Consider the following 24,301-nt stretch of genomic DNA (forward strand, 5'->3'; position numbering starts at 1 on the left):
GGGGGGGGTGCTTTTTTTCTTCCTTTTTTTTTTGTGTGACATGTTTGGAGTTAATGTTGCAAAGAGTAGTTTACATCTTCACTTTCTGAAGACACTTGAATTTAGGACCGATGTATCTGTGACAAGCATGCAAGAAGTGGCAAAGGACATCAGGGCTTGCCACTTCACACCCACCATCCTCCATGGGGATCCAAGATCTGAGACAGAAGTGACAGCCTGCCCCAATCCTTCCATTCATCCGGTACCTTTCCAAGATGGGTCCACGCCAACATGACCTTTGGGCCTCAGACATCAGAAGGTCTGTGTACCTCAGCTCTGCTCAGGGGCAGGTTTCTCCCACTGTCTCCTGAACCTGGGAGGAAAAGCACTCTAGGTAGTGCCTGACGCTGCCGCAGCCTGGACCCCTTGGGCTCAGAGCCCAGCGAGGAGCCCCCATGTCAAAGTTGTTATGTTTTTGTTCTGTTCTATTGTAGTTCTTTCCCCTTTCCTGGTGATTGATTTTACAAAAGAAAGCTGCTCAGAAAGCCCTGGCAGTGGGAGGAGGGGCAAAGAAGACAACTAATTAGGGAGGGTGGGCTGGTTTTTTGCCAAAAGCCTGGGTAGAGTGGTCTGGATCACCCTCCCGAATGGGACCCCCCAAGTATCTCGTGTGTGAGGGTCCCAGGATTTGTCCCAGCCCCACCCTCTCCTTCAGCCACATTGATGGCAGAGGCAGAGAAGATCAGAACATGCAGCCCATTCTGACTGGAGAGGAAAACTTGTCATCTGGCTTTGCGGAGAAGGTTCCACCTTATGCTCATAGTACATTATCTTTACCATGTGCTAGGATATCACATTTACAAGGAAAAAAATGTAAAATACTTGAATGAGCTTGTATTATAACATTAATATTATTGAGAGTATCTGCTTTTCAGGCTGAAGTGATTCATTCATTATTCTAGTCCTGCTTTAGTCGTTTGTAATTTGTGGTAATTATGCTTTTCTTTTTAATACAAAAAAAATGTATAAAAATAAAAACTTGAAAAGGCAAAAAAAAAGCAGCCTGGCTGGTCTCCCATGAAGGGGTACGGCTATTGGGTGTGTTGGGTGGAGCCTGGTTCACGTTCTGACCTCAAATCCGTGGGAACCTGCCCTCACATGAGCACATGGAACCTCTCCAGGGCCCTTTCCTGACAGTGTCTGAGGCTCCTGGCGCGCTCAGGTCCTTCCTCAGGGGTCTGCAGAACTGTGTGTCTTGAGCTCCTGTCTCTGCCTTGTGTCTGAGGGCGGGGGAGCTACAGCCAGTGCCATAGACAAGAGTACTCCCCAGGCCAGTAGCTGGAATTCCAGGATTTCGTGCACTGGCTGTGGCTTGGTGTTGTATCAGGACACAGCCAGGAACATAGAAGCTGCTGTGGTTCCTTGCTGAGCACACTTCCCTATGGGCTGGAGAGGAGGAGCAGCGCTCTGGCCCGACGGAATCCAGAGCAGCCCCGGATACGCCTGGGAAGGAAGGACGAGCACCCCCACCAGGACTGGCCTCCAGGCTGCTGATGGCTTTTGTCTGACCCATGAGGCCGGGCACCAGCAGTAGTGACCGAATGCCAGTCTGGCTGTAGTGTGTACTGACGAAACTAAAACTGGGCCTTATTCACTAGCTGTTAAGTGTCCTGGGCCTGGCACGTCAGCATCCCTTCACAAATGGTTTTCCAGATAGCTCGCCTTGTGTCGGGAGAGCAGGGACTTTAACACCACCGATGGCCTGCAGGGGGCAGAGGTGAGTCCAGGAGACACCAGCCAGGGCTTCTGCAGGCCTCTCTGGAAGAGGGACCGCACTTCTGTTGCCTGCTGGGAACACTGAACGAGGCTGGGGGGCTGGGAGGGCGGGGTGTTCCTTGTGCTGCTGTGACTCCCACATGCCACGAGGTCATGATGCCAGAACAACTCAGAAGTATCCACTGTAGGTCAAAGGAGACCAGTTTATTTCTCATGCTTTCTGCTTCACATTTTCTGGTGGGAAGGTTGAGACTTCAGCCTTTGCTGGAACCTATTTGGTAACCGGTCTGAGGGCCAGCCCAACCACCTGCCCAAGAAACAGGGTGAGACCTGAGGCCCTTCATCCCTCTGCAGCCTGACACTACCTTCAGGCTACAGACCTGAAAGGGAGGAAGACCTCCATTCTTCCTTTTGTACACGCTCCTCACTCTGGACCCTTGCTAAGTTCACTGAAAATGGGCTGCTCTCCAGTTGTCTATTTGTAGGACAGATTGTGGGTGTGGGCCAGCAGCCGTGAGCACGCACAGCACTAATGCTCCAGAAGCTATATACCACCAGCTAAAGGTGCCCGGTCCCAGGGAGGAGTTGGGGGTCGCCACAGGGGGTGGCGGCCTGGTAAGTTGGTTGGCCTCCCGGGCAGGTCCTCTGGGTCTGGCTCATAGGAAGAGGTCCTCTTTGATAGTCCTGCCTGGAGATGAGGCCTTCTCAGACATGGAAGTATTTCATAAAACTACAGCAGGTGGTTATTCTAGAGAGAGGAGAACTGAAAGTTCAGGAAAATACTGGGCCTTGGGAACTAATAATGGTGTCCTTTCAAGTAGGAGTGGTCTTCACCTTGATCTTGGGAGCCACGGGGTTCTGGGCAATGTTGGGGACTGCCCTGGGAACCCAGGGTAGGGGTGGCTTCCACCTGGGCAGCTCTGTGGTTTCGTTGTAGACAGGTCTCATCAGAAAAGACATTGCTGCTAAAATTATCCCGTGAAAAGGGTGCTGAAACAACTGGTTCATCATTTGGGTGGAAATGAGGATTTTATCCACTGTTCAGATGTGTATTTGCTACCTTATTGGAAGAGAGTGCTGGCCCTTTTGGTCCTTTACACGGGGGATACTAGGGTACCTCAGTTGGGTGTCCTCCAAGGTCAGCACTCTGACCCATCCTTCTGCGGTGACAAGGGCCCCAGCTGAGCAGGGCCTCAGGCTTTGGCCTTTGAGTCTGTGAGTGGCTGAGGGTGTTAGGGTAACCTCTGCGCCTCTATATTTCAGTTATCCTGGAAGAAGCTACTGTGACTTATTTTTCTCTTCAGAGGAGGCTGATGTCCAGTTGCAGTGGGCTAAGTTGAATGGGGCATTTGTGTGTGTGTGTGTGTAATGGGAACTTGATCCCAGAACTGCGGCCAGGGTGTCCTAACCCTGACCTGAGTAGGGTACGAGAGAGGCTTTAGGGGATAGGAAGGGACAAAGCAGCATCTGGTTCCCTCATCCCCTGGTGCCAGGAGCAAGGATGGCTGCAGGCACGCAGCTCCCTGCCACCTTGTCATTCTGTGTCCTGCCAGGGCCACCAAGGGATCATTTGGGGTGCCTGTCCCCTTCCATTGGAGAGGACCAGTGGGCTCCCTAGGAACCCTCTCCAGTAGCTTCTTCCCTCTGGCTGGTCTGCATTCCGGGAAGATGTATTTTTTCCTTCTTTCTGTGAATGCTTGGACCCATTGTGGATAACAGGAGCAGTTGGGGGAGCCCTAGTCTCTGTGGCTCTGCTTTTCCAGGAAGCTGATCTTCCCCTGCCCTCGTAGGGTCGTCATCAGAGTGTGTGGCTGAAGGAGCAAGCTGTTAGGTGTGAGTAGGAGTCCTCAGACATAGCAGAGGACTGTCTGCTGAAGGGATGACCAGTGTGGAACTACAGCTGTTTGTTAGTCCATCATCTTCAGAGGATCGGGTATGCTCTCAGAGAGTGGGGTGAAGCCCAGCAGGATCATGTGTCTCTTGTAGGCCTTGGTCTGCCTAAACACGATGTCAGTCCCATGGAGGTAGTCCAGCATCCCCAGAGCGGCATAGCACTGGTCGACCCTGGAGGAGACAGGAGGGTGCTGAAGCCTAGTGTGCTCATGTCCATTTCACCTGTGCCCACCGGAGCCTTCCTGTCCCCACCATGCCCACCACCTGCTTCTGAGTCACACAATTGGGTATGCACAGATTGCTGGGCCCCTCCAGAGTAAAAATTGATGCTTTTCCTTTGAAAAGCTCTCTCTCTGATTTAATGCACACAAGTCAGAACCTGCAGCAGAGCCTGCTTGTTGAGGTAGGTTCTGGAATCCATCAGATTCCCCTGGAACACTTAGTAAATGCAGTTGCCAGGCCCTGTTTCCCCAGAGGCTTTGATTCTGTGTATCTGAAGTGGAACCCCAGAGCCTGCATTTGAAAAAAGCATCTCAGGTGATTTCTGATGCAGGAGGGTCCTAGACCACACTGCTGAGACTGGAGGCTTTCAGAAAGTGCACAGCTCCCCTTGAATTGCCTGCAGGAATTGTATGCATACATGCATTTTTCTGGTAGTGCCCATAGCTTACGCTATATACTCAAAGGGTCCAGGTGTAAATGGAGCTTAAACAGTGGCAAGGAAGATCCAGTGTCAGAATCAAAATGGCAAGGTGATCTGGGTCCCACGATGGTGGTTATTGTGCTGACCCCAGACGCCTCTCCCTCCACTAGACCCACATTTACACTGAGACACCAGGGTCTGCTGTCAGGAGCTCCAGGAATAAAGGTGAGTGTTAACTGCCCAGAGACCCAAAGTGGGGAGGGGTGCCTAACTTTTGATGGTGGTAGTCATGGAATTCAGGTGAAGGCAAGAAAGGTAGGTGGTAGCCACAGTGGGAGATCACAGTGAAGATGAGGGCCAAGGAAGTCCACGTGGTGATGGAGGGCAAGTGGGAGACCATTACTGTTGGATCCAGTATTGCCGGCAGCATGTTGATCTGCAAGGAGAGAGCTGTCTGAGGGGGGCCTCAGGGGAGGAAGGAAACCAAGGTGGATGGCCCCTTCCCCCAGAGTGGTACCAGGAAGACTTCCTGACTCAGATCTGGGGAAGATGAATGAATTTCTGGACCTTAATTTACTGGAGTCTTTCAGGTTTCCTGCTGGCTCAGACCATAAAAAGAATCCGCCTGCAAGGCAGGAGACCTAGGGTTGATTCCTGGGTTGGGAAGAACTCCTGGAGAAGGGAATTCCATGGACAAAGGAGCCTGGCAGGCTACAATCCATGGGGTCGCAAAGAGCTAGACACAACTGGGCGAATTTCAAGCAACTTTCAGCTTGAAATCTAGGACAAGATATTAACTATTTGAACCCCAATTTCCTCATTATCAGAATGGTTGTTTCTAAATGCTTGTTGGGAGGACTAAATGAGATAACTCACATTAGGCGTCTGGCTTTTCCTTGGATATACCAGCATAAATGGTAGCTGTGGAAGGGGCAGAAGAAAGAAACTTCCACTGTGGTCCCATTTTGTGCAGGAGACCTTAGCTTAAGGAAGGGGATTGGGGCCCTCTGTCCTCTCCTCTGGGGAAGCCAAGCTCTACTCACCACATGTTCAATAGGGTGGACAGATAGACAGGTTGCAGTGATGGGTACTGTCCACTCATGGTGTTTCTTACGGATTTTCTTATGGAGTTTTGGGTGGTGAAGGAAAGATGGTTACCAGTGGTGGTGAAAGATAGTTACCAGTTCATAATTTGCCAGCCTCCCTCTCCCCATCCCTGATCAGAACTTGAGAAAGCAAAGGTAAAAACTGGGGTTACATATAAGGAGCAAAGTTGAAAACACACTGAATTGGCACCCAGACAGACCTGCCTTTGAGTTTTTGTGGTACATAATTTGGGGAGGGTGACATAGCCTGTCTTTGCCTCAGTTGTATGAGCTGCAAAGTGGATGATGGCCAGAAAGGATTCCGTAGGGGAATGAATGGGAAACTGCCCTGCCACAGGCATAAATGGGAGTTCCAGACACTCCTGGGTTGTCTTGGGTTGCCAGCTATGGAGCATAGAGTGGTCTTCCTGTTACCTAGATAACAAGAGGCTTTCCAGGCTAGGTGGTGGTGTCCCATCCCCACAACTCCAAGGAGGCCTTGTTTCCTGGGTGATAGGTGTACCTGGAGAGTGAGGTGCTGGCTGTGATCAGGAGTGTGCTCACCAGTGTGAGTAGCAGAATAGCACTTCCTCAGTCAGCGTGAAGATGACCAGCTCCAGGAGGAACCAGTGGAAGGTGGGGAGCTCTCGACGGCAGGGGTGTCCCCACAACTTGAGGATGGGATAGAGTGAGACCAGCATGGGAAGAGAGATCACGAATTGACTGAAGAGAATCATGAGGAGAGCCTGGTGTGGTTTCATGGGGTCCACCTGTGAAGGGAAAAAGGAAGGAAGTGGACAAGAGTATAAGCAGGTCTTTGTCTTCTGGAAACCAGGCTCCCCTGTGGACTCTTCTCAGGAGGCCCTCGCTCTGGGCTGGGTGCTAGGAGTAATGCCCGGCTGGAGCTGGCAGCCCCCGCGTGTGGACCAGCTCGGGGGAAGCCACCTGGTCATGCCCTGCTTTTGGTAGGTCCCCTCCCGCAGCCTGAGTGTCTGTCTGAACTTGCCTGCTGCTTCCTCCTGCTACGACTTCCACCGCTGTCCTCCCCATTTCTCGCCCAGGCCCAACCCTATGTATTCACACAGGCACCTTAGGGAGCGTGGAGAAGGCGGTCAGCCTGACTGCTTCTTCAGCCTTTTGGCCCCTGGTCATCCAGGGAGGCTTGACCAGGGTCAGGTGCAGAGATCGAGGTGATGTGCCTCCTCAAGTGGTCTAGCCTTGCCTCACCAGGCCCAAGCGAAGACGGATTTGAGTCAGAGAGCTGCAATCTGGCCTCTTGACCAACTTGTGTAAGTGGGTCTTCCTGCTGTTCAGGGTGGTAGTCACAGGACTACCAGTGACAGGATGTCACCCTCAGGGACCTCAGCTCAGGATGGGGGCCTGCCTGAGCATTCTCCCACGTCACTGAGGAGAGCTGGCCCCACATGCTCCACCCCGTTGGGCCTCAATGCTGCAGCCAACCTTTCCTTGGGGACCAGTCACCCCCTTTCCCTTCATGCAATCTAGTCTCACTACATCAGGCCCTAGTGAAGAAGGAGCCAGGGAGCTGCTATATGGCCTCTTGACCAGCTTGTTCCAGGGAATAGCCCCATGACCACAGGTCACTTGCTGGTCCTAATGAACTTGTTTGGGGGTGTCAGAAAGGATTTCTTCCTGAGAAATTTCTGCAAGCTGGAGGTGTATTGCCCCAAGGCAAGGCCAGGTTCAGAGTGGTCCTTATAGTTCAGGCCTGGCTCTCTGGCTTCTCCAAGCACTGTGTGTATTGAGGAACCAGAATTCAGTCTCTAAACCTTCAGTTTCATCCCATGGCAAAGCCAAGTCTGGCCAGCCTCATTTCAGACTACCTATAGAGGAAGTAAAACACCTATTCTGGCAACCTTGACCAAAAGGAGAGTGTGATGTATGATCACTCATTCATTCAAATGATATTTATGGAGTACTTTCTGTGTTCCTGGCAGTGTGTTGTGTTCTGGGAAGAAAACAGAACAAAACAAATTCCTGCCCTCACTGAACTTATACGCTTACCATTTTAAATAGAATGATCAGGGTAAGCTTCATTGATGGTGAGATTTGAACAAATGATGAAGAGGAAACATTTATGGAGGGGGAGTGTGTTCGGGTAAAGCGAAGAGCTGGTAGAAGGCTCTAAGGCGTCACACTCCTGCCATCTTCGGCTGGAGAGGAGTGAGCAGTGGGGTGAGGAGTGGGAAGGTGAGGTCAAGAGGTGGGGAGGAGACAGTGCATAAGGGCCCCTGAAGCCATGCTGAGGACTTGGACTTTTACTCCAAGAGAAGTAGATGTCATCCCAGGGTCGTGAGCCCAGAGGTGACAGCACGTACAGGCTTACTCTGGCTGCTGTGTTGGGAATAGACGGTAGGAGACCAAGAACAGAAATGGGGGGGGCTAATTAGAATTGCAAAAATACACACAGGAGAGGCCGGTGGCGCAGACCAGGGGGGTGGCAATGGAGGTGGTGAGAAGTGGTTGGATTCCGGAGGTTTCCTGATAGACTGGATGTGGAGTGTGAGGGAAAGAACATTCTCAAGAGTGACTCCAAGGCTTTGGGTGTGAGAAGCTGCCCAACTCAGATGGGGGAGGCTGTGGGGAGCAAAGACTTTGGAGGGAGTAGAAGTTCAGAAATGGTCTGTAGATCATGTTGGATTGGAGATGTCTATGAGGCAGGTGGATATTTGATCCTGGATCAGGAGAGAGTCTGGGTTTGAGAGCTACATGTGTGTGAGCTGTCAGAGTTTAGGTGCTGTTTAAAATCATGACACTGAAGAAACAAGGACAGAGAAGCAGAGCAAGGCTGAGCCCTGGGTGTCAACATTAAGAGGTTGGGGAGATTAGGCTGAGGTGGAGCCAGAAAGCAGGCTGGGAAGGGGTAAGCTATGAGGCTGGAGGACAGAGCAGGGCCTTGGGAGCCAGTAGAAGCTTCAACAGGGCGCCAGGGAGCAACTGTGAAAACAGCCCTGTGAGGTCTAATGAGACAAGCCTGTGACGGGGACACTGGCGACCTGTACATTCTGAAGGAGCCATGGAGGTTAAGGCCTGATGGGAGGAAGTTTCTAGCTAGAGTAGGTGAGAGGATAGTTTTGTGTTTATTTGTACGAGGTACAGGCTGAAGGATTTAGAGTTTTATGATGTCTTAGTTTCAAACAAACCAAAAAATTATAGATGCATAGATATTTATTTTATATATAGCAAAAGCACACATTTTGAACTGTTTAAGACTGGTGAATCTAGGTAAGGTAAAGTCGCTCAGTCGTGTCTGACTCTTTGCGACCCCATGGGCTGTAGCCTACGAGGCTCCTCTGTCCATGGGATTTTCCAGGCAATAGTACTGGAGTGGATTGCCATTTCCTTCTCCAGGGGATCTTCCCGACCCAGGGATCGAACCCAGGTCTCCCACATTGTAGACAGACGCTTAACCGTCTGAGCCACCAGGGAAGTCCTAGGTGAATCTAGGTGGTAGGTAAATGAGTGATCAGGGTACTACCTTTTCACCTTCTGTATATGTGTTTTCCATTCTTCATAGTGTGAAATGATGGGGAATAAGAGTAGACAGAGAGGAACTGGAAACTGTAGAGACAACTCTGCAAAGGGGACCAAAAATATGAGTGGGAGTGCGTATGGGAGAGGGAGGTAACAGTTTTGAGTTTGGTTTGGTTTTTAAGCTGGGATAAATTATAGCAGGTTTGTGATAAAACAGAGAGTAAGAGAGCACGCACTAATGAAGTAATGGTCAAAATTCTCCAAGCCAGGCTTCAGCAATACGTGAACCATGAACTTCCAGATGTTCAAGCTGGTTTTAGAAAAGGCAGAGGAACCAAGATCAAATTGCCAACATCCGCTGGATCATCAGGAAAGCAAGAGAGTTCCAGAAAAACATCGATTTCTGCTTTATTGACTATGCCAAAGCCTTTGACTGTGTGGATCATAATAAACTGTGGAAAATTCTGAAGGAGATGGGAATACCAGACCACCTGACCTGCCTCTTAAGAAACCTGTATGCAGGTCAAGAAGCAACAGTTAGAAGTGGACATGGAAGAACAGACTGGTTCCAAATAGGAAAAGGAGTATGTCAAGGCTGTATATTGTCACCCTGCTTATTTAACCTCTATGCAGAGTACATCATGAGAAACGCTGGGCTGGAAGAAGCACAAGCTGGAATCAAGATTGCCGGGAGAACTATCAATAACCTCAGATATGCAGATGACACCACCCTTATGGCAGAAAGTGAAGAGGAACTAAAAAGCCTCTTGATGAAAGTGAAAGAGAAGAGTGAAAAAGTTGGCTCAAAGCTCAACATTCAGAAAATGAAGATCATGGCATCTGGTCCCATCACTTCATGGCAAATAGATGGGGAAACAGTGTCAGACTTTATTTTTCTGGGCTCCAAAATCACTGCAGATGGTGATTGCAGCCATGAAATTAAAAGACGCTTACTCCTTGGAAGGTTATAACCCACCTAGACAGCATATTCAAAAGCAGAGACATTACTTTGCCAACAAAGGTCCGTCTAGTCAAGGCTATGGTTTTTCCAGTAGTCATGTATGGATGTGAGAGTTGGACTATAAAGAAAGCTGAGTGCCAAAGAATTGATGCTTTTGAACTGTGGTGTTGGAGAAGATTCTTGAGAGTCCCTTGGACTGCAAGGAGATCCAATCAGTCCATCCTAAAGGAGATCAGTCCTAGGTGTTCATTGGAGGAACTGATGCTGAAGCTGAAATACTTTGGCCACGTGATGTGAAGAGCTGACTCACTTGAAAAGACCCTGATGCTGGGAAAGATTGAGGGCGGGAGAAGAAGGGAATGACAGAGGATGAGATGGTTGGATGGCATCACCAACTCAATGGACATGAGTTTGTGTAAACTCTGGCAGTTGGTGTTGGACAGGGAGGCCTGGCCTGCTGCAGCTCATGAGGTCACAAAGAGTTGGACATGACTGAGCGACTGAACTGAACTGAACCGAAGAGAGCAGGAGAGGAAAAATGAAAAGAATGAAAGAAAGAGAAGGAATAATTGCTGGAGTAAACAAGAGGTGGTGGCTGCAGTATACAGATGGTAGAGGAACAGCTGGAGGAGGAACAAGGAGAGACCACATGCTGCCCCAGGTGGGCAGGGAGAGCATGCGTGCAGTTGCTCCCCGCAGGCTGCAGTGGTGCGAGGCTGTGAAGGGTCTCTTCTACTTGAAGGCAAAGCCATAATCTAGGAGGATGTGTTGAGGATTTGAAGAGGGAGGAGAAGCATGAACTAGCTATCCTGTCCAGAAGAGAGGGAGGGTAAGCAGAGCGTGGACTGGTTTTATAAAATCTGGCAGCTCTGTTCAATTGGTTGAATGAAATAATCAGGAAGGAGTCCCTGCTTAAAAAACAACCACCAAGCACACAGACAGAATTCATGATGGTGGGGTTATCCATTGTTTCAGCAGCTGTGTCCTTCCCAAACAAGGCCAACTGATACCTGTCAGCGTCTGCCATTGCTGTCCCTGTTCCCGTGGGTAAGGGGAGACCTGCCTGACTTCTCTGGGGCTTGGTCAGTGCTGGACTGAGACAGTCATTTCTGTTCCTAAAATGCTGACCCAGGTGTCAAGGGCCAGAACAGGCAGGTGGAGAGCCAAGTCTAGGGGTCAGGAGACCAGACATGAGTCTTGACTGGCTGGTTCTGAGATTTGAGACGTATTACGTACTCTCTCTAAGCTTCTAATCTGGGGGAGCCTTTTGCAGAAGCACTGGGCTCGCACTGGCCATGCTGTGTCCGGGGCTGGCTAGCAGAGTTTGGAGGTCGCAGCTTCAGCCGCTGCTCTCTGTGCTCCAGCCTGCAGAAGCTGCAGCAGCAACACTCACACAGCCATTGCTGTCGACCTGAATTCGGTAGGGGGAGATGAAATTAGGCTTTCTAGCCTCCACCACCAGGAGAAGTCCACTGAAGGGCCAGTAGACCAGAAGAGGCACTTGGGTGACACCTAAAGTTAGGAAGCAGAAGGAAAACATCAGGGCAACTTCCGGAGCTGGCAGGGTAAGTATTCCCTGAACACACGCTCGGTGGTGACTGAGGTTGCACTGTGCGCAGGCCCAGGGCCGGGGCCCTGCTTTTAGTCTTCAGGTGACAAGCCTGCTCTGAAAGCTGGCATGGGTCACTTAAGGAGTGTCTCTATCTCTTTTCTTAGCTGTAGTACGGGGGCAATAGACTTCTAGGTGGTTTGAGACAGAACAACAAAACATTATAAGATGTGTGATGCACTCCACGTAGAAATGACTTTTGGGTCTCTGCCCACTGAGCCCAAAGAATAGCTGAGGAAGGGAGAAGCAGGGGGAGACCAGTTCAGCTCATGATGGGCACTCGGGTCACCTGGTCCTCATGAGCCTATGAGGCCATGAGCAAAGGGAGCTCAGGTGTCTAGTGGGCATTTTCCAAAGTGGAAAACCCACCTCTGAGGGGCTCCCTGGTTAAACAATCTTCACACCCTGCCCTCCTGGAGAGTCAGGGTCCAGACCAGTGTGGTAACAGCTCTGATATTTCCTGTTTGACTTTGTTAAACTCAGCCTTTCCCAGGCTTTTCTGTATCCAGTACTGTTTTCTCAGATAGCTCAGAAGAGGATGGCCATACGTCCCTGTCTGCCCAGGACAGTTTCAATTTACGTCTATGATTCCAGCATCATTCTTAACAACCCCTCCTTTACTCTCACACGTGACCCATTTGAATGATACCTTGTATGGTCTCCCCCCAGCCCCATTAACCTCCTACAGAAATGCTGTTGTCCTGCAGGATGTTTTAGAAAATGCCGATCAACACAAATTTAGATAGGGCTCTTGGTCAGGATCCCCCTTTTCCATGAAGTCACTCCAAATATCTCTGATCTCCGGTGAACAAATAAGCGCTTTGTCCACCGCAAGTGGCCGTTACCCAGGTGACATCACAGTGTTACCTAACTCTTGTGCTGTTCACTGTATTTTCCCTTGATTTGCTGCCTCCTCTGCTTTCAGCATCCCGGGGAGCAAGGGTGTTTTCCTCCCTTCTCTCTCTCTGCCTTCCATCCTCCTCTAGTAGCCCTCTGGCTCCATCAGCTGAGCACCATGGCTTGTGCCAGCCAATACCTGGAAAGTATTTGGCCAACACAGTGGGGAAATGTGACTGGCATAAAGGTCCTCAGGGCAGTTTGGCCCTTAGGCCTAGTGGGCCGTCCATCGAGCTGCCTGCCTCCCTGTTCATCCAAGGGCTCCTTGAGGAATACAGAGTGAAAATCGCAAGAGGTGTCTTGAGCATTTTTTTTCAGCCCTAACTTGTCAAATTGCCAATATTTTTTCTGTCTTGTATTTGCTTATCACTGCCTATCACAGAGGATAGGTAGTTTCCCCATCATTGTAACAGAGACATAAAATGTTTTCCCACCACTCTCCCCATGTACATTTGTAATTTGCATTGTGTTTTTCAGTGAGTCCTTAAGATTCCATTAACCCGTCATGTTTAATATTTAGCCCATTTTCAGAGTTTTCTTTCTGAAGAAAACAGTCGTCAGGAACATGAGACCTTTTATTTCTCTCTACATTTGCTTTGTGACACTGACACATTTTTATCTCCCCTTCTAGGCTGTGACATAGTTTTGGTTGAGGTTTGTTTTGTAGTCATTTTCTTCCAGTCAGACTGTGACATAATTTGAAGGAGGTAGCTAGAGTATGTTAATACTTTATCTTAAATTTCCCTATATCCTACTTATGAGTTTGGCACAAAGTCACTTAATAAGTACTATTTGAGTGAATGCATGTATAATTGAGGACAGTCACTATTGTAGATAATGCTGTTATAGATATCTAGCTTAAAATAGCTTTTTCTTCTACTCTGTTTCCTTAGTACTCTTCAGAGCAAGTGGCACTATCAGTAAATATTTGCAGATTGAACACATGCTGTCAGGCCCCAAGAGCTGGGGTGCATCAGCTCCAAGGACACAGCCTCACATGAGATGCAGCAGCCCTCTGTGCTTGTGAGCCTGACGTCTGGAAACTGGAGTACTGCTCTCACATGCTTTCGTTTATACATAAACTTTTTAAATTTTTCTATTTTTGTGTATGTAGGAAATGTCTCAAGATCTTTTTTTTTAATTTATTTTAAATTGAAGGATAATTGCTTTACAGTATTGTGTTGTTTTCTGCCAAACATCAGCATGAATCAGTCAGAGGTTTACCTGCGTTCCTTCCTCCTTGACCCTCCCTCCCAGCTCCCTCTCCATCCCTCACCTCTTGGAAGTTACAGAGCTCTGGTTTGAGTTCCCTGAATAATACAGCGAATTCCCATTGGTATCTATTTTATAAATGGTAATGTGTGTTTACATGCTACTCACTCCATACATCCTACCCTCTCGTTGCTGCCCACTTCTGTGTGCATAAGTCTGTTCTCTCTGTCTTTGTGTCCTCTACTACCCTGCAAATAATTTATTTCATCAGTACCATCTTTCTGGATCCCATATATATGCATTAGTATACAATATTTATTTTCCTCTTTCTGACTTACTTTACTCTATATAATAGGCTCTAGGATAATCCACTTCACTAGAACTGACTCAAATATGTTTCTTATTATGGCCGAGTACTATTCCATTGTATGTAATTACCACACCTTCCTTATCCATTCATCTGTCAGTGGACATCTAGATTGCTTCTGTGTCATAGGGATTGTAAACAGTGGTGCAATGAACATTGGGGTACATGTGTCTTTTAAGCTTTGGTCTCCTCAGGGTATATGCCTAGTAGTGGGATTACTGGGTCATATGGGTGGTTTTATTCCTAATGTTTTAAGGAATCTTCATACTGTTTTCCATAGTGGCTGTATCAATTTACATTTCCACCAACAGTACAAGAGGGTTTCCTTTTCTCCACACCTTCTCCAGCATTTATTATCTATAGATTTTTTTTAAGGTCCATTTTTTTAAATTTTTTTTTCATTCATCTTCCCTCTTTATTGAATTTTGATCATCTTTTTTTTTGGATGAGGATGGTCATTCTGACCAGTGTGAGGTGATATCTCATTGTAGTTTTAACTTGCATTTCCCTAATAATAAGCAATGTCGAGCATCTTTTCATGTATTTATTAGCTATCTGCATGTCTTCTTTGGAGAAATGTCTGTTTAGGTCTGTTGGCCACTTTTTGATTGGGTTGTTTGTCTTTCTGGTATTGACTTGTATGAGCTGCCTGTATATTTTGGAAATTAATCTTTTGTCAGTTGTTTCATTTACTATTATTTTCTCCCATTCTGAGGGTTGTCTTTTCACCTTGTTTATAGTTTCCTGTGTTATGCAAAAGCTTTTAAATTAATTAGGTTCCACTTGTTTATTTCTGTTTTTATTTCCATTACTCTAGGAGGTGGGTAATAGAGGATTTTGCTATGATTTATGTCATAGGGTGCTCTGCCTATGTTTTCCTCTAAGAGTTTTATAGTTTCTGGTCTTACATTTAGGTCTTTAATCCATTTTTAGTTTATCTTTGTGTATGGGGTCATCCTTTTACACATAGCTAGCTGTCCAGTTTTTCCAGCAGCACTTATTGAAGAGACTGTCTTTGCCCCATTGTATATTCTTGCTTCCTTTGTCAAAAATAAGCTACCTGTAGGTGCATGGGTTTATTTCTGGGTATATTTATTTCATGGGCATATTTATTTATACCCTGTTCTGTTGGTCTATATTTCTGTTTTTGTCAGTACCATACTATCTTGATGACTAGTTTCATAGTATAATCTGAAGTCAGGAAGGTTGATTCCACCAGCTCCATACTTCTTTCTCAAAATTGCTTTGGCTATTCAGGATCTTTTATGTTTCCATATGAATTGTGAGATTTTTTAATTCTAGTTCTGTGAAAAATGCCATTGGTAATTTGATAGGGATCACATAGAATCTGTAAATTACATTTGGTAGTATAGTCATTTTCACAATATTGATTCTTCCTACCCAGAAGCATGGAATATCTCTCCATATGTTTATGTTGTCTTTGGTTTCTTTCATCCGTGTCTTATAGTTTTCTGAATACAGTTCTTTTGTCTTCTTTGGTGGGGCTTCCCTGGTGGCTCAGAAGGTAAAGAATCTGCCTGCAAAGCAGGAGACCTGGATTCAGTCCTTGGGGTTGGAAGATCCCCTGGAGAAGGGAATGGCAACCCACTCCAGTAATGCCTGGAGAACTCCATGGAGAGAGGAGCCTGGCAGGCTACAGTCCACGGACATCACAGAGTCAGACACGGCTGAATGACTTAGGTAGGTTGATTCCTAGGTATTTTTTATTCTTTTTGTTGCAGTGTGAATGGGATTGATTCCTTAATTTCTCTTTCTGATTTTTCATTGTTAGTATATAGAAATGCAAGAGATTTCTGTGTATTGATTATATCCTGCAACTTTGCTAAATTCACTGATTAGCTCTAGTAATTTTCTGATAGAATCTTTAGGGTTTTCAGTGTATAGTAATTTTCTGATAGAATCTTTAGAGTTTTCTGTGGATACTATCATGTCATTTGCAAACAATGAGAGTTTTACTTCTTTTCCAATCTGGATTCCTTTTATTTATTTTTAAATTATTTTTTATTCCTTTTATTTCTTTTTCCTCTCTGTTTGACATAGCTAGGGGGATGTCTCAAGTTCTTTTTTCTCAAGTTCCTTAAACATCCATTCAAGATTGCCCACAAATTTAGTACTCTTTGGGATTACCACTGTCTTTAGGTCCTCTTTCCTTAGAGTAATAAACTGAGAAGTCTCAGAGTAGAGAACAAAACAAACAGAATTAAGCTATAACCCATACCCACCCTAAGGGCTGGTGTCTGGGAATCTTACCTAGAACATAGAGGAGCCACTCCTTCCCTTCAAATGTAGACAGCAACCTCTCCCAATGGGCTTGCCAAAAGTAGATGGAAGCACCCCAAAATCTCTGAAAATGCCTTGAAAGAAAACTCATTCATGTTTCTGAGTGAAGACTGGTGGGTGGACAGCTCCTGAATCCATGCTCTGCCCGCAGATCTCCCCCGCAAGGCCCGCAGATCCTGAATTAGAGCCGGCCGAGCAGACTCACCCTATGACACAGTTCCAGTGGATCATCAGCAAGAGAAGGCTGGAGCCCAGGATGAAAGCCATCCTCCTCATGGAGCCCCAGATGTGCCCCTTCTAGGGGAGGACCAGAAAATGCCAGGCCCCAACCAGACTAGTGCCTTCTCAGGCAGCTCCCTGCTGAAGCCTCGCAGGAGTGATGGGCCATCAGGTTCTCAGTCATGCCAGCATGGCACATCTGCTGACCTTTCCGAGCTTCCATAGGAGGCTCTTCCTAGTCAAGAGCTCTCAAGCTTGTGCAGAGGTGAGCATGAAAGTTAGAGCTTACGGGTGGAGGGAAGGAAGAGTGCACACCTGCCTCAGAGAATCTAGCAGGCAGTTTTGTCACCTAGATAATGACAGATGAGTCTTCCAAGAGCCATGGGATTTCATGACCAGTCCTCGTGTTGAACAGAGATGCAGATTTTCTATACATGGCTATCACTTGGGAGCTTTTAAAAAATCCCAATATGTAGGCTCCTTCCCAGCTCACTTACATAAGAGTCTCTGGGTGGAGCATGGGCTGCCCTGTTTTTAAAGCTCCCCATTGAAATTCAGTGGGCAGCAAGGCTGGGACGGCCATCACAGAGCGATCTGCAGGATCTTCAGTGAGGCCATGGGGACTTTACTGTGTTCCCCAGCCAGGCCTGCTTTCTAGTGCCCATCACTCTTTTGTCCTTGAAAAAAAGAGTAAACAAACACATTTTCTGACTTGTAATAAGTCCTCTGCCTCCCATAGACATAAGCCTGGGCTGCCAGCTTATGTCTAATGCTGATGAGAGGCTCTCTGGGCAAAGAATAGGCACTGGCCATCACTCGGTGGTTCTGACATGTTCTCCAGAAGCCTAAAACATCAAAGATAGCAACCCTGATGGTAAAACAGGAAGGTCCAGTCTTGTAGAAGGAAATCCCTGGTGTGTTACCAATTTCCATAGCACCTTGCACAGGGATGACAAATGTCCATTACAGTTGATGTTTATAAGCCTGGATGGAGTCTGCTCATGTTCCTTCAAGGGAGAGAACAAGAGGTGGTGGTCCCTACAGGTGTGTGCAGTTAGTGAACCAGACCACACACACCCTTGTCCAGGAAGCTGATCTAATAGGATGCCATGTTTTAACCCAGACTTTGGAGATTTGGAGGAGTGTTTTTTTTTTTTTTAATACTTATTTAAAATATTTGGCTGCATTGTGGAATGCAGGATGTTTCCATTGTGGCATGTGAACCCTTAGTTGTGGCATGTGACCTCTTAGTTGCAACATGTGGGATCTATTTCTCCGACCAGGGAAGGAACCTGGGCCCCCTGCATTGGAAGTGTGGAGTCTTGGCCACCTGGACCACCAGGGAAGTCCCCTAGTAGACTGTTTTGATGGACGCATTCAGAGCAACCTGAATCTGCACTGACTCTTCTCTGATTACCCCTTTATACTTTCAATCAGAAGAAGTTTGTAAGTCGTTCTCTAGGGCCAGTGAAATGTTTTTCAATGCCTACTACTCTTTGGGGTCCTGAGTTATGAAAAATGACCTCCTTTTCTTCTTTCTTTCTTGATCTCTCTCTCTCTTTTTCTGTCTCTGCCATTATGGGTTGGATCACCAGGACCACAGAAACTGTTCTTTTACGTAGGCTGTTTAAAGGTCCCCCCAAACTTGCCAGTCAGTTCATCTTGGGCTTTTGCAGTTACTCCATTTTTAGGATTCAAAGGACCCTTTTCATAAGCTTTTCCAGATGGCCTAAGAATCTTCCCTTTGAGTTTAGTCAAATTTAAAACATCGTTTTCATGTGTAAGACGCGATGTGTTTTCATGGATCATGATGTTTTCTTGTCTCCTGCAGCCCAAAGTGCCAGGAACATATACAAACAAAGGTCTCTGTGAAGGGCAGGTGCATATAGACCAGACGTTATTGGGATCTGCCGCAGCTTGTTCCCCACCCCCGCCCCAGACCAGAGTGGACCTCCCTCATCCCCAGAGCAGATGTAGAAGGGGGTGGTTCCCAAGGCCTGAGCCTGGGCATTCTAAGGGCCAGGAGACCTTGGTGGGACAGCTGTGGGGCTCTTCAGTGCCCTATATGCAGGCAAAGGGGCTTGAGTGATAAGGAGGCAGCTTGGACTCCATTGATTCTGCTCAGCTACTGAGGGGAGCACTTCACTAACATGTCAGCGATCCCAGCACCCTGTCAGTCACGCTGCAAGCACAGGCATGGAAGGGAGTGCTGGCTGCATGCTCACCATTTTGATGGGTTAAAGTGAGGTGAAGTCACTTAGTTGTGTCTGACTCTTTGCAACCCATGGACTGTAGCCTGCTGGGCTCCTCTGTCCATGGATTTCTCCAGGCAAGAATACTGGAGTAGGTAGCCATTCCCATCTCCAAGGGATCTACCTGATCCAGGGATTGAACTTGGGTCTCTTGCATTGCAGGCAGATTCTTTACCATCTGAACATTCAGGGAAGCTCAGTTTGGTGGGTAGGGTACTCATATTTACCTGGTTTGGATTCTCATTGTGTAGCATATGTCCAGCTTCTCCTTTCATCTGGAATAAGAAAGTGCAGGTGAGCCTAGGAGTCATTTTCACATGCAACCAGCTAAGTAATAGGGAATGTCAAAGTGAATGGCCAGCAGTGATTTTTTATGCTGGCTACTCATTAGAATCACCCAAGAGTTACAAAACACACACACACACACACACACATACCCCAAATCTCCCCTGGAATGAGACAAACTGATTCTAAAATTTACACGGAGATCCTTAAGTGCAAAGGGAATTGGGCCTTAGGAAGCATCACTACGAACAAAGTTAGTGAATAATTTCAAATCCTAAAAGATGCTGCTGTTAAAGTGCTGCACTCAATATGCCAGCAAGGTTGGAAAATCAGCAGTGGCCACAGGACTGGAAAAGATCAGTTTTCATTCCAATCCCAAAGAAAGGCAGTGCCAAAGAATGCTCAAACTACCTCACAATTGCACTCATCTCACATGCTAGCAAAGTAATGCTCAGAATACTCCAAGTTAGGCTTCAACAGTATGTGAACCAAGAACTTCCATATGTTCAAGCTGGATTTAGAAAAGGCAAAGGAATCAGAGATCAAATTGCCAAACATCTGTTGGATCATAGGAAAAGCAAGAGAATTCTAGAAAAGCACCTACTTCTGTCTCATTGACTATGCTAAAGCCTTTGACTATGTGGATCACAACTGTGGAAAATTCTTAAAGAGATGGGAATACCAGACCACATTAACTGTCCCCTGAGAAATCTGTATGCAGGTCTAGAAGCAACAGTTAGAACTGGACATGGAATAACAGACAGCTTCCAAATTGGGAAAGGAGTACGTCAAGGCTGCATATTGTCACGCTACTTATTTAACTTCTATGCAGAGTACATCATGAGAAACTCTGGGCTGGAAGAAGCACAAGCTGGAATCAAGATTGCCGGGAGAAATATCAATAACCTCAGTTAAGCAGATGACACCACCCTTATGGCAGAAGGTGAAGAAGAACTAATGAGCCTCTTGATGAAAGTGAAAGAGAAGAGTGAAAAAGTTGGCTTAAAGCTCAACATTCAAAAAATGGGGATCATGGCATTTGGTCCCATCACTTCATGGCAAATAGATGGGGAAACAATGGAAACAGTGTCAGACTTTATTTTTGGGGGCTCCAAAATCACTGCAGATGGTGACTACAGCCTTGAAATTAAAAGATGCTTGCTCCATTGAAGAAAAGCTATGACAAACCTGGACAGCATATTAAAAAGTGGAGACATTACTTTGCCAACAAGGGTCTGTGTAGTCAAAGCTATGGTTTTTCCAGTAGTTGTGTATGCATGTGAGAGTTGGACCAGAAAAAAAACTAAGTGCAGAAAAACTGATGCTTTTGAGCTGTGGTGTTTTAGAAGACTCTTGAGAGTCCCTTGGGCTGCAAGGAGATCAAACCAGTCAATCCTAAAGGAAATCAACCCTAAATATTCATTGGAAAGAATGATGCTGAAGAAGCAGCTCCAATACTTTGGGCACCTGATGCAAAGAACTGGCTCATTAGAAAAGACCCTGATTGAAAGGTTGAAGGGAAAGACTGAAGGCAGGAGGAGACGGGGATGACAGAGGATGAGATGGTTGGATGGCATCATCGACTTGATGGACATGAGTTTGAGCAAGCTCCGGGATTTGGTGATGGACAGGGAAGCCTGGTATGCTGCAGTCTGTGGGGTCACAAAGAGTCAGACACAACTGAGTGACTGAACTGAACCGAAGGTACTATAATCATTACGTTTTTATCATGCTTCTTGTCTTTTTCTCTACTTTTTGAGGTCTCCCATTTAAGAACTACCATTGTCTTTAGTTCAACTATTCTTTTTTTGTCTTTTTTTAATTTGGCTGTATGGGCTCTTCTTTGTGGCATGCAGGATCTTTAGTTGTGACATGCAGGCTCTATTCCCTGACGAAGGATGGAACCCAGGCCTCCTGCATTGTAAGCACTGGAGTCTTAACCATTGGACCACCATGAAAGTCCCAATCTCATCTATTCTGTTGCCCCCATTTTCCCTTTGAAGAAATGGAAGCATAAAATTTTTCATTATTCAGCTTCAGATTACGGTTATTTAGTGGCAGAACTTGAATTCAGTGCTTATTATACTGACTGAGTCTGCACAATGTATAGAATGTGCTGAAGTCGGTGAATGCAGGGTGTCATTCAGGTGGTACAGGCACAAAGAGGAATAAGATCAGCCTCTATTAGCTGTAAATAATGGATAAGATATTGTGCGTGCGTGCTTTCTTTTTTAATACTGAAAGTAAAATAGGGCATGGTTTTTCTATATTAATCATTATTTTGAGAAACATTTATTGTGTTCTAGATACAATGCTAGCCACAGAGGATACAAAGATGAATAAGACATGCTTCTTGGCTCTATTTAATAACATAATACTATATAACTTTGATTTTCCAAGTGAGAAAATATGTAGGGGGAGGATAGGAAATGGCATTTATGATGGGACTGCATTCAGAGAAAGAAACTATATGCACTAAAAGTAAATATTCTAATACTTTATGACAATGAATTGACTTTCCCTTAAAGGGATTTCAATAGGTATTATAAGATTATCCAAATTACATGCTTTTCAGTGTGGTTCTTTTGAAAGTAGGTGATTCTGACTAGGCCAGTTTTTAATCGTAGAATCCTGAATTTAGATAAATGACAGAGTGAAGCTATAGTGGATGTTCAGAGCCTTGAAACTCTGAAGACAGGGCAGGGGGATGGGATGAAGGTGGGAGAAGTAGGCAGTTTTGTCTGCAGCCTGGTTCTTTCAGATTCGAGGTTCCTGGATATTCTACATGGTTGATGAAGTTTCCCATTTGACAGGTAAAAGATCAGTTCAGTTCAGTTCAGTCGCTCAGTCGTGTCCAACTCTTTGTGACCCCATGGACCGCAGCACGCCAGGCCTCCCTGTCCATCACCAACTCCCGGAGTTCACCCAAACTCATGTCCATCGAGTCGGTGATGCCATACCACCATCTCACCCTCTGTCATCCCCTTCTCCTCCTGTCTTCAATCCCTCGCAGCATCAGGATCTTTTCAAGTGAGTCAGCTCTTCGCATGAGGTGGCCAAAGTATTGGAGTTTCAGCTTCAACATCAGTCCTTCCAACAAACACTCAGGACTGATCTCCCTTAGGATGGACTGGCTGGATCTCTTGCAGTCCAAGGGACTCTCAAGAGTATTTTATGTGAATGTACATGGTTTCTTTGTAAATATCTTGTGAAATTATTAAAAAAAAATTATTAGGGAAATGGAACACCTGATAGACCATCTGGTCTACCCCTTCCATTTTATAGGTAAAGAGATAAGCTTAGATAGCAAAACTGACTTGTTCCAAACTCCACACTGTCTGACAAAATCCAGGCTTTCTAACACTTTGCCTGGTATCACAAGTGGTTTCAGAATAACATAAATTTTTTTTCATGAGGGAGAGGGCTACTGTCTCTTGAGGACTGAAACTGCCATCACTTCAGCCTCTGCTCTCAGGCTGTTTGTATTCTTGGGAAAAGCTGAGCAGTCTGCCTCCAGCTTAAAGCTTCTGATAAAGAGGGTTTCGAGAAGGTAGAATGACAAGGTCTGTATGTAAGTGAAACTCTTATAGAGGGAAAAGATATTCATTCAAGAAGGTAAAATGCTTGAAGGAAACGTTTAAACTCTGAGACAAAAATGACCCCCTCTCGACAGTTTTAGCAATGCCCTCTTCACTGCTTTTGCTGTGGGTACTTATACCCCTTCAGATTTACTGCCGCACTTGACTGCATGGCTGGCGGGCTGAAATCATGCCTATTTTGTTTACTCTGAGATCCACAGCACCAAACACAAGCCTAGCATACTCAGGAAGTATTTGTTGAATAAACAAAAGAAGGGGAAAAGATTTTTTTTTGCCCTCAGAATGTGTCTAACATTTGCTGTCAAACAATTCAGCACCTTTCCCTACACTATACACTTTCCTTTCTAAGGTCAGAAGCTAATACTCAGAGCATTTGTTTCTGCCAAATTGAATGGACTCTTTATATCCCAGCTAGAGAAATTTAGTTGGAATTTCTATGAAACTGAAGCAACTTACAAGTCTCTATCTTGTCTTGCTTGCCTTATACCTCAAAGGATGCATATGAGCACCCTGAAAATCACTGGCCCCCTGTTCATCCCCATCTACATACACTATTCCTCTCCCTTGGTAACCTCTGTGGGAATCCATCCTGGGGTACTACCAGGACATCCACAAATGTAAACATGGAACAGCTGTTGATAAATCCCAGTATGCTGCTTGAAAACAGCTTGGATGTGGTTGTCCAGCTCCTAGCCCACACACGTACCTTGGGCCTTTGCAATTTTGTTGTAATTGGCCCCATGCCTTCCAGGTGGCCCTGGATACCGGTTTACAGAGAGGCAATTCAACTACAGTTGCTTCCTGACAGTCTTTTACAGTCGGATTTTTGAATTCTAACTTGGGGTTTTCTCCTTCACATGGTTTTGAAGCCAAACCCAATCCATTTGACAGAATTATCTGTCAGTTGCTAGATAAATGGGAGTACACAGAGGAGGGAGATGGTGAAAACACAGGCGGAGGATGTAGACATTAGCAAGACAGGAGAGGACTCTGTGTACTAAGAAGACATCCCAGGACATTTCTCAGAGGCAGATCTCACCTGCACTGTAAGTGGGCAAGACAGAGAGGTGCAAAGGTGAGAAGGGGATGCTTGGCCTTTCTTTAAGTGAACTTGGACGTGTCCTAATCTTGGTGACGAGCTTCCCTGCCCAGCTCCCACTCACCTCTGCAGTGGGCTGTTTCCCAGTTCTTTCAGGTCCCTGCACAGCTCAAGCCAGCGCTCTCCTCCTTCAGCCCCCAGTCGGCAGCTGCTGCCTTCTCACCCTGCTAGTACTCGGGTGGGCTGGGAGGCTGGCCAAGCCGATTGGCTGTCTCAGGCCAGGCACGTGAACATAATGGGAAAAAGAATTTGGGTCTATTTTGATGAGAGACAAAAACGCCCTTCTTGCCAAAGGACATCTGAAAACCAAGAGGAAATAGTTCAAGCCATGGCTTAAAAAAGCACATTTGGCTGAGCTCTGAGCTTTTGTCTTCTTTTCTTTTTCCAAACTTGTTACATCTTCAACTTAAAATGTCACTGTCTCGTAGGAGGCAGTTTTGGTAAGAGTCGTGGGAGTCAGATAATGTCAACGGCAGAAGATGGGGTGTCCAAGTGGATAAAAAGCTTCCCTGGACCACAAGGTCTCATTGTCTCACTTTTGATTGCTTCTGTTGCTGCTGAGGGCAGCCAAGGGAGGAGAGATGTGGCAACTACTGCTGTTGAGTCTAGATGCAGGAAAGGAACCCTTC

General features: G+C 46.5%; 1 protein-coding gene across 1 annotated transcript; it reads right to left on the reverse strand.

Annotated features, from left to right (window-relative positions):
- Nucleotides 1-3,662: 3,662 nt before the first annotated feature.
- FAXDC2 (fatty acid hydroxylase domain containing 2) lies at nucleotides 3,663-18,964 on the reverse strand. The gene is made up of 8 exons (XM_069592471.1): nucleotides 18,917-18,964; nucleotides 16,424-16,515; nucleotides 16,189-16,292; nucleotides 11,226-11,344; nucleotides 5,943-6,146; nucleotides 5,335-5,442; nucleotides 4,564-4,727; nucleotides 3,663-3,819 (listed from the first exon to the last, which is right to left on the reverse strand). Exons 1-8 carry the CDS (start codon nucleotides 18,962-18,964, stop codon nucleotides 3,663-3,665), a joined length of 996 nt encoding a protein of 331 aa, XP_069448572.1.
- Nucleotides 18,965-24,301: the final 5,337 nt, after the last annotated feature.

Source organism: Ovis canadensis, chromosome 5 (assembly GCF_042477335.2).
Source record: "Ovis canadensis isolate MfBH-ARS-UI-01 breed Bighorn chromosome 5, ARS-UI_OviCan_v2, whole genome shotgun sequence".
Lineage (NCBI taxonomy): Eukaryota > Metazoa > Chordata > Mammalia > Artiodactyla > Bovidae > Ovis > Ovis canadensis.